The sequence below is a fragment of the Myotis nattereri genome (assembly GCF_964212035.1).
Source record: "Myotis nattereri genome assembly, chromosome: 3".
Lineage (NCBI taxonomy): Eukaryota > Metazoa > Chordata > Mammalia > Chiroptera > Vespertilionidae > Myotis > Myotis nattereri.
In genome coordinates this window covers 199,782,507-199,793,427 of record NC_138077.1, presented here as the reverse complement: position 1 = coordinate 199,793,427, position 10,921 = coordinate 199,782,507, and the positions used below count along the sequence as shown (strand labels likewise).

General features: G+C 55.1%; 1 protein-coding gene across 1 annotated transcript; it reads right to left on the bottom strand.

The window, feature by feature from the left end:
* Positions 1-262: 262 nt before the first annotated feature.
* On the bottom strand, positions 263-7,735 carry TENT5B (terminal nucleotidyltransferase 5B). The gene is made up of 2 exons (XM_081088543.1): positions 7,460-7,735; positions 263-1,437 (listed from the first exon to the last, which is right to left on the bottom strand). The coding sequence occupies exons 1-2, from the start codon at positions 7,718-7,720 to the stop codon at positions 415-417; spliced, it is 1,284 nt and encodes a 427-aa protein (XP_080944669.1). The 5' UTR covers positions 7,721-7,735; the 3' UTR covers positions 263-414.
* Between the last annotated feature and the right edge of the window lie 3,186 nt (positions 7,736-10,921).

Below are 10,921 nucleotides of genomic sequence, written 5' to 3'. Positions count from 1 at the left end.
TTTTAGCCATTGTGTGGGATACGGACCCTTGGGGCTGCTGGGCTCACTATAGGCTGGTCCTAGCCAAAAAGACCCTTCTTAGGCCGTAGAAATCAACCCACGATGATGGACATGGAGACTAACACCCCAAACATGCTTTGTCTCCTAAAGGCAATTAACCCCCAAGACAAACAGCTCCTGCACCCCACAATCATGTTAGTCTAAAAGTGTGCCGCAATAAGCAAAGAACCCCAGCTTGGCCGTAAGCCCACAGGGGCCTCACTCAAGGAGTCTGATCTGTTAGTGGAAGGCCCAACCCTGTAGCAGTGCTGGGCCACCTGGCACAGCCTGCCTGTCTCTGGTCATGCCCTCCACACGGGCCTTGAGGCCCCACTCCACCTGGGGAGACCCAGTCTCTCCTGACCAGGGTCTCAGTCAGTTACAAGGCAGCCAGGTGGGATAGCAGGAGTGGGTCCAGGCCAGCAGAGGCTGCACAGGGGTCACATAGTAATTGAAAGTGGCAGGCACAGCCCCATCAGGGCCTGGAGGGCGCCAGGCCAGGGCAGCGGCAGCAGCTGGGCCCTGCTCAGCCAGAGCCTGGAGTGCCATGGTGGCGATGAGGTCCAGTGTCTGGCGACGCTCGTGGCTCATGAGGCACACAGTGCTCTCGTTGACCACCTGATGCAGCGTCACCAGGCAGGCGTAGCGGCGGGCTGAGTCGGCCCCGCTGAAGTGGGCCTCCAGGTAGCGCTCCAGGGTGCGCTGCTGCTCCACCAGGTCCGGGAAGTCAATGAAGAACCGGGAGCACATGTAACGCTGCAGGGCGCGCACGTCGGTGCTGGGCTGTGGCCGGAAGCCACGCACCAGGAGGTGGCAGTACTTGAGGAGGCCGCCACCGCGGATCTCTTCAGGGTTGCGTGTGGCGATGACTCTGTGCCGCAGGTGCTCCAGGGCCTCGCTGAAGTCCCCGTACAGGCTCTCGCCCGTCACCGTTGGATGGAAGGCCTCAGACATGGGCGTGGATGAGCACTGGCCGAAGAGCAGCAGGGAGTCCAGCATGATCTGGAAGGAGTCGACGCTGAACTCGAACTGGCGCCTGACTGAGTCCACAAATTTGAGCTCCATGTTCTTGCCGCTCTTGTTGGACAGCGAGATAAGGCTCCAGCGGTCCGTGTCTGTGCACACTTTCACCAGCTTCTGCACGTAGGCCTCCTTGAGTGTCAGTGGCGTGATCTTGGCCCGGCTCACGCCAGCCGGCAGGAAGTCCAGCAGGCAGGCCAGCACCACCTCCTTGGTCAGCTGGAAGGATGCCTCGCTGCGCAGGTCCACGCGGAACACTAAGTCTAGGTCCTTATAGCCCAAGCCATTCTCGGGGTGCAGCACGTGGCTGGCAGCTGAGCCGTGTAGCCGCACACCATGCACACGCAGTCCCTGTTCTTCTAGGCTGCTGCGGACGACCTGTGGAGGGGACGGCAGGAAGGAGAGGTGTTAGGAGCTTGTCCCCCGTTCCCAGGTCTGCTATGGGCTTCCAGGTAATAGTGATAATAATATCAACCACTGTTGACCACTTGTCAGCTGTCGTGCCTTTGGAAAGACGTTTAACTCTCTAAGCCAAACCTCTCTAAGTTAGAGAATGGCCTATTTGGAGTTGGAGGAAAGCCTCAGAAAGGACAGCAATGATAGCAAATGCAAGCATAGAATTTACTAAAAGCCAGGTACTGATCTAAGCTCTTTATACATTAGGATATAAATTCACATAATTCTCACAATAACTCTGTTAGGTACAAATATCCCCACGTTACAGGTGGGGAAATGGAAACTCAGAGGGGCCAAGTAACTTGCCCAAGGTCACCCAGCTGGTGAATGCAGAGCTGGGAATTAAACTCAGAGTCCATGTCTTAACCACTATGCTATCCTACTTTTCTAAAACTGTAAGTAAAACACTTGGTTTTGTGTCAGGCATAATGCTAATTGCTCAAATGTGTTTGGAACATAATTGTTAGTTCACATCCATTACTACATTATTCCTCCCAATAATCCTATGTTTGAGTATTATTATTCCAATTTACAGATGGGGGACCTGAGGCACAGAGAGGTTAACACACACATCCAAGCTCAGAGAGTGGCCAGGGTGAGACGAGAACCCACGTCAGTTGGATTCTCAAATCCATGCACGCTCTTTTGACTCTGAGATCCACATCTTAATTCATCTTTACAAGATCCCGGTGAGGCAAATATTATACTCATTTTACAGATGGGGAAACTGAGGCTTACAGTGGTGAAATATCTAGGGGAAGCCATTCAGAAATGGCAGGCCTGGCAGTTAAAACCCAGAACCTTTCCACTCTTAGAAAGCCTCCCCACCAAGTGGGAAGAGATGTAGCAGATCCCATCTGCTGACACAGGGACATGACAGGCAAACCTACAAGTCATCTTAAACCTGCTCCTCTAGCCAGAGGCGTCTTCCCAGGCCTAGGACCAGGTGGGGAGAAGAGGGGAGCTGGGCTGGACACTCAGAGACCCAGAGTGCTTCACACACTGTCCTGAAAGTGATCAGGCAGCATTCCTACCCTGAGTGATTCTGCAACCCTTGTTGCCAAGTCAGCGCCTGCCGCCTGCTGGAGGGGCTGCCCTCCGAGCCTCAGGAGGAATTACTGTAAAGAATGCATCTAAGTGCTGAGGAGGCAAGATGCAGTGGAGCAATCTGAGGCGGGCGGCTCCCTCCAGGAAGGCTTCCGGGAGGAGGACCTTGACCATGGGCAGGTATTTTCATGGCTATGGGGAGTGAGCAACTGGCCATCAAAAACTTGCGAGGGGGTGAGGGGGACGCTGGGGGAGGGAAAGAGGAGTATTAGATGCCAGGCACTAGACCTTACCAGGATCTATAAGAGAGGTCTTTACGATCGCTAAGTTATAAATTGGGATACTGAGGCTCACAGCAGTGAAGTCACCTGCCCAAGATAAGTCTCTGAGTTTAATTCCCAGCTCTGCATTCACCAGCTGGGTGACCTTGGGCAAGTTACTTGGCCCCTCTGTGTTTCCATTTGCCCATCTGTAACGTGGGGATATTTGTACCTACCTCACGGAGTTATTGTGAGAATTATGCGAATTTATATCCTAATGTATAAATCTTCAAATCCAGGTATGACTGACTCCAAAGCATAACCTCTTTCTACCGCATTACCATTTTCCATGGTTCAGAGGAAACTAGGGTTCTAATCCTCCCTCCCTCTCAAAATTTCAAAGCAAGGCCAAAGCTTCCAGTCACTGAAGCCCAGAGTCAGAGTAGTTACGAGCAGGAGGTTAGGGTTGGGGAATGCCTTGGACAGACAGGCAGGGGAGGCTGCAGTCCAGCCCGTGGGACTTCTAACCCACACCCTGAGCTGTATCCATGTAGGTCCAGGAGAGAAATGGCCAAAGACTTTGTCCCAAGGACCCTGGTCAGGCCTGCAGAGCAGACCAGCCCCCTCCCATGTCCCATTAGAGCTGACTAAGCCTTACTCAGTGCCAGCTCCTGCTCCCAGGCGATGCCCACCCCAGGGCATGGCATCTGGCCTGGTGAGTAGGTAGCAGTACCCTTGTTAAATCTCCTGCGTCAGGCCGTGGGGATGGCTGTGTCAGCCAGCCAGAGGCTGTTGTCTCTTTCCCAGGTGTGACTACAGCCAGTTTGGCAGATAGTCCCCAGATACTGCCACACCCAAGGACTGCAGGGCAGCTTGGAGCCTCCTGAATCAGACAAGGGGGCAGTGGCTACACCCTCCTTTCTCCTGTGCCAAGGCCTTCCCCAGAACCACTCTGCTCCCAGGCCACTGCTGAGACCTGCAGGGAGACCGTAGGTGCTGCCAGATAGCAGGCTTATAAAAATTCAGAGCCACCTAATGCAAGTCCTAGGGCCGCAGCTGGAGAGATAAGAGTGTGACCTTGACAAAGGACTTATCCAAGGTCACACAGGCAATAAATGGCTGAACTTAATTAGCACCAGGCTTCCCAGAGGGCAGGGACCTCTTACAAAAGAGTGGGCCCTCTAGCCCAGGTACAAGCCAGAACTGCATTTCTTGCTGCTCAGATTGCTGCTGTAGGCGAAACCTTGCAGGGAGGAGGGGGGCGGGGGGACGGGGTATAGGGAGAAAGATTCTAATTCTAGAACTGTGGGGAAACCCAGCACTGGTAAGAAGCCCAAAGTCAATAACCAGCGCCCCCACCACACACACCCACCCAGCGCCCCCACCACACACACCCAGTGCCCCCACCACACACACACACCCAGCGCCCCCACCACACACACCCACCCAGCGCCCCCACCACACACACCCACCCAGTGCCCCCACCACACACACCCACCCAGCGCCCCCACCACACACACCCACCCAGCGCCCCCACCACACACACCCACCCAGTGCCCCCACCACACACACCCACCCAGCGCCCCCACCACACACACCCAGTGCCCCCACCACACACACACACCCAGCGCCCCCACCACACACACACACCCAGCGCCCCCACCACACACACACACCCAGCGCCCCCACCACACACACCCACCCAGCGCCCCCACCACACACACACACCTAGCGCCCACACCACGCACACCCAGCGCCCCCACCACACACACCCAGCGCCCACCCAGAGCTCCCACCACACACACCCAGAGCTCCCACCACACACACCCAGTGCCCACACCACACATACCCACCCAGCGCCCCCACCACACACACACACCCAGCGCCCCCACCACACACACCCAGCGCCCCCACCACACACACCCAGCGCCCCCACCACACACACCCAGAGCCCCCACCACAAACACCCAGCGCCCCCACCACACACACCCAGCGCCCCCACCACACACACCCAGCGCCCCCACCACACACACCCAGCGCCCCCACCACGCACACCCAGAGCCCCCACCACGCACACCCAGCGCCCCCACCACGCACACCCAGCGCCCCCACCACGCACACCCAGAGCCCCCACCACGCACACCCAGCGCCCCCACCACGCACACCCAGCGCCCCCACCACGCACACCCAGAGCCCCCACCACGCACACCCAGAGCCCCCACCACGCACACCCAGCGCCCCCACCACGCACACCCAGCGCCCCCACCACGCACACCCAGAGCCCCCACCACGCACACCCAGAGCCCCCACCACGCACACCCAGCGCCCCCACCACGCACACCCAGAGCCCCCACCACGCACACCCAGCGCCCCCACCACGCACACCCAGCGCCCCCACCACGCACACCCAGAGCCCCCACCACGCACACCCAGCGCCCCCACCACGCACACCCAGAGCTCCCACCACGCACACCCAGCGCCCCCACCACGCACACCCAGAGCTCCCACCACGCACACCCAGCGCCCCCACCACGCACACCCAGAGCCCCCACCACGCACACCCAGCGCCCCCACCACGCACACCCAGAGCCCCCACCACGCACACCCAGCGCCCCCACCACGCACACCCAGCGCCCCCACCACGCACACCCAGAGCCCCCACCACGCACACCCAGCGCCCCCACCACACACACCCAGCGCCCCACCACACACTTCCCAACCGCTTGTGAAGCTGCCAGCTACAGATTCCTGGCGGAAGATGGACTTTCTTTACTGTGGAGGCAATTGTACAGGCCCGGTGAAGGCACCTGGTCCCTTTGGATTCTAGAACCAGAAAGGGTGTTGGAGAGCAGCCCAATCCATCCCCATTGAACAGATAGGAACAATGGGCCCAGCAGAGGAAAGAGACAACAGTACAGGTCCTAAAGCCAGATGTTCGACCTTCCAGTCCAGCTCTGAAGCCTCTGCTGCCCTCCCCGCCACAGCAGGCAGCTCCCTGCTCTGTGCCATCCCTGGCCCTTGTCTAGGAGGACATTATACTATTATCACATTGTAACGCCAGCTCCCCCACTTAGCTGGGAGGACCTGGAAAGCAGGAAGGCTAGGTCCCAGTCATATCTATGCTCCCCCTAGGGTTCCAAAGAGGGCCTGGCACCGAGCTGGCACCCGTAAAGGCAGTTTGGATCATATTGGTACTTCCCACCCAGGGCACCTCTTGTCCTTGCAGAGGGAAGCTGTCCCACTGGGCTCCTCACTTCCTTCCCCATTCCTGAAGCAACAGTCCTGGAGGTTCAGAAGTTGGGGCCCCAAGGTTGACCTGACCGTCCCGGGGAGAAAAGCCTCAACTGGTTTCCTAATTACCCCATGACAGCGGGCAGCGGAGGCATGCCTCTGTGAGGCGCCATGGGCTGCACATGAGTCAGCCCTGGAGAATCTGCTCCCACCCTTTCCCATTCCTCAGAAGGGAGGGCAAGGTTAATCCCCCAGCGAGCACCCCTGCCCTTCTGTGGCAGCTAAGGTTCCCCTCGCTTGTCAGCTACTGCCCCAGAAAGCCCATCTCTGGTGGGCATGTGCGGGAATTGTGGATGATTTTCTGGTTTCTGCTTATTCCACAGACCTAGACGTTGAGTCTTGGGAACTGGGGAAAGAGTGAAAACACCTTGTACCTGCAGCTGTGGCTCTTGGGGAGACCCAACATTCTCTGGGTTTGATATTCACTTATTTAGGTCGTCTTAGGCACTCATCTGTGGGGCCTCAGCTTCCCCAGCTATAAAATGGGTACAACAGTGACCATATTCTGGTATTTCAGAGCATGACAGTGCCTGGTCTAAACAGATGAAAGAGCAAATTTAGGGTTGCTGAAGGTCAGGTGAAGGGAAGAGGAGTCTGAGGAAGAGGGGAGGGGTTGCCAGAATTCTCTTCTGCTCGCCAGTACAGAAATGGGGCTTGGGATTTGGGCTGACACTCATTTCCAGTCTTGGGAAGGGGAAGAAACACCTAAACTGGACACCTGAGGTTGCCTCCCAGCATGCAGGCATCAGGTCTGGCCTGGTGCTTAGCTAACCCCTCCTACCACAACCCAGCTGAGAGGGACTCCTTGTCCACATAATAGCTAGAGGGCTCTTGTGGTAGCAAAGGGCTGTGGGAGCACAGGACAGAGTCTGCCCCCGCAGAACTTTGAGAGAGGGAAGGAATGAGAATGAGGCCCAGGAATGAGGATTTGGGGATGAAAAGAACCATTTTTGGATGCAAGAATGTATACCTACCCACCCAGGGCTGCCTGGCATCTTTTGTCCTTGGAGGCAGGACTGTTCTTCCCCAACTGCTGTGTCTCTCCTCATCCTGTTCTCCTCTCCAAGCCAGGGCCTGGGTGAACAGTCCGGGAGGCATCCGGACTCCCCAGGGGCGGGGGAAGGGAAAGCCAAGTGGGGAGGGACTATGAGGTGCAGGGGAAAGGGAGTATGGTCTACTATCAATGCTGTGCGATTTTGTTACAGCCCCTGTCCCTCTCTGAACCTCATTTCCCCTAGCTGTCGAGCGAATCGAACAGACTCCGGGTCATTCCAGCGCGAGGACCTCAGGATAGAGACCCCAGGCCCCCCCCCCGCCCCCTCCCAGCCCCCCCAGCGCCCTCTCACCTGCACGATCTGCCGGGGCTGCACGCTCAGCGTTGGAAAGTTGCCGCGCCCGTGAATGGGGATTGGCTCGCTCAGGAGCGCGTCCAGCCGCTTCACCTGCGGCCAGCCTAGCCCACTCAGGTGCGGTCCGAGGGAGGCCGATGCGGCTCCCGGGTCGGGGCCGCCGCTTGCCTGGGCGGCCGTGGCCACCGCCGAGGCTGCAGCCGTCCCTACCAGCGCAGCCGCCCGGTCCGAGCGCTCCACTCCGTTCTCCGGCATCATTAGCCCGGCCCGGGACCCCGACGGCAGAAACCCGGGATGGTTAAGGGGAGGAGGGCGAGGAGAGCGGATGAGCCGGGTCCCAGGCGGGAGGCGCGGCTGCAGGGACCGCACGGCAGCGACGGCGAGGCAACCCCAGGGCACACCTGTGACAGCGGCGACCTACCGACCCTAAAGCTCGCTACTTCGGGCCCAGTTGACTTTTATAGGCCGCGGGCGACATGCCCATTGGTCCAGGTAGCTGTCACACAGCGGGAGCATCTCTCGACAGCCCTACCATTGGTCAGAAGAGCCATGGAGATTCTGATTGGCTGGAAGGCACTCCTCCGCCCTGCCCTCCTTCTCGGCTGAATTCCCTGCTTTGGTCCTTCAAGAACTTCTGTTCACGGTGATTGGCCCCAGCGGAGCCGGCCCTGACCCTGGACTTAAAGGGATTGCGCTCTCTAGGGGCGGACGGGAGGGAGTTCGCGGTGGTTCGTAGCGGAGCCCGACCACTAATGTTCCAGGTGTTCCTGTTTGTTTTTGGCGCCGGAAGGAATTTAGACATCACCTGGCCTGGTCCTAGTCATCCACTATTTTCAGAAGCCCAGAGAGATCGCGCTATTTGTCCAACTCGACACAGCGCTTTCCCGCAATCTTCCACCGTTGGAGAAAGGTAACAAACTCAGAATACACCGAGGTAGGGATTTTTAACGCACTCTCTCGATTGTCCCTTGTCAGTCAAGAGAGTGCGTTACAGCCTGGCCAGCCTTAAAGTCCAAGTTCAGAGAAGGGGAAACACTGCTTGGAGAAGGGAGGTACCTGCCTGACTCCCCAAGGTCACACAGCACCGAACAAGTCGGGCCTTTGTGCTGGCTCTGGGACGGAGAATCTGTGGGCGCGTGCGCATTCCACTACACTTGCACAAACCCAGGGCCTTTATGGAGGATGGAAGGAAGCTGGAACTGGGAGGTTGGTTTTCCTGACCCAGCGTCTCAGGCCCTTCTGCAGCGGCTTCTTGGTGGCTGGCAGAAATCTCTCCTGCCAGCCTGTTCTCAGCCTTCTCAGGTCCTGTGCTTCCTTAAGCAAGTCACTAACCCCCCTCAGTCAGTTCCTCATCTGCCCCAGAGAAGGTGGTCAGTAACTATTTTTGAAGTTTTGATTTATAAATAGTTGGCCAAAGATTATTTCAATATGACCCGTGAAAATATATAAGACGAAAAGAGAAAAAAGAAAAAATACAAGACATTTCAGATAGTGCTAAGAAGAAAATAAAATAGGGTAATGAAAAGGGAGCAACCATGTATGTATGTGAAAAAAGAGAGAGATAGTGAGTGAGAAAGATAACTGGGGAGACCGATTACATCATTAGATGGTGTAATCATGGAAGGCCTCCTTAATGAGGTGACATTCCCATTGCTTCTGCTGGACTGACTTCTGCCCTATCTCCCCCCTGCTTGTTCCTAGACAGTCAGGGCAGCAGAGAAGGTGCTAAGCCACACATTTCTAGAACCTTGAAAGCTCAAGATGGGAGGTCTTTTGACAGTCATTATGTTCACCCTCTTTGCACTTTATAAATGGGAAAATTGGGGTCCAGAAAGCAGAAGGGATTTTCCCCAGGAAGACTGGATGGGGCTGGAACTACATAAAGGCAGGGCTTGTGAGAGTGGCCTGGTGCTGTGACCACCCCACACATTTGAATCAAGTTCTCTAAGGAAAGGCACAGATTTCTTTTCCTCTTTCCTTCTATCGGCACTAGGAAGAGCAATGAACAAATTCATGTACTGTCAATCGCCATACTGTAGACACCTCCATTCCCAAAGGTAATTGGTCCAATGTTTGCCCAATCACAGGACATAAACATCATTGTGATGGGAGTGGGGTGACTTGAGGTTGTAGGAAGAGGAGAGAGAAGATGACAGAGAAGGGGTGGGAGAGAGAGAGAGAAGGGGTATACTCAATAGAGTTTTTCTTTTTCACCAAAAACAAAATTTAATTGTCCTAATGAATGGCTGGGTTACATACACTGAAAAGTCCAGCTGGCTTTCCAATGTTATATATGAGTCTTTCTCCCCTGTACAAATTTCACATATTCATTCTTTGATTGATTTTAAAAGGGAACTTCGTTTCTATGATCATTGAGTCTTTGTGACGTGAGTAAGACACTTCCCTCTCTGGACCTGTTTCCTATTTTGTAAAATGGGAATGAAATAGGAGTCAGTCTCTTCCATTCACACCTTCTATGATTTAAGGTAGTTGGAAGGGAAAAGGAGTTCTGGGGAGAGTCTTGGTCCCTACATTGCCTCCTCCTCAGCTTTGGGTTGCCAAACAAGAGCTTGGAATCACACTAGGCACTAAACTTTTTTAAAAAATATTTTTTTATTGATTTCAGAGAGGAAGGGAGAGGGGATAGAAACATCAGTGATGGGAGAGAATCATTGATCAGCTGCCTCCTGCATGCTCCCTACTGAGGATCAAGCCCGCAACCCCGGCATGTGCCCTTGACCCGAAGTGAACCCAGGATCCTTCAGTCCGCAGGCCGATGCTCTAACCACTGAACCAAACCAGCTAGGGCCAGGCACTAAACTTTTGACACAGGAGCGGTCTCTCACTTTACCCGTATAAAGTGTACAAGTCAATATTGATTTGTATACTCACGGAGTTATTCAACCAATGCCATAATTGATTGTAGAACATTTTTATCACCCCCTATGGAAACCGTGTCCCCTTTAGCAGTCACTCCCCCATTTTTTCCCAACCCCCTCAGCTCACAGTCCTAGGCAACCACTAAAGTATTTTCTGTCTCTATGTAGATTGGCCTATTCTGAACATTTCATATACATGGAATCATATAATATGTGGTCTTTGCAGTTTGTCTTTTTTACTCAGCATAATGTTTTCAAGGTTCATCTATGTTGTAGCATGTATTAGTATTTCATTTTTTCTTGATCTGTTCATTGGGTCATTATCACCTACACTCAGGGCGGCTTAAAAGTCGATGCCAACATGTAGTCAGCACTCAATCATGCTTGCCCTCACAGAAACAGGGCTAATTGGCTAATTTGGAGCAAGATTCAGACAAGTGGTGTTTTTTCTTTCTTTTTTTTCTTTTCTTTTTTCAGCACAGGAAGGGTGTAGAGCAGCGGTTCTCAACCTGTGGGTCGCGACCCTTTTGGCGGTTGAACGACCCTTTCACAGGGGTCGCATAAGACCATCCTGCTTATC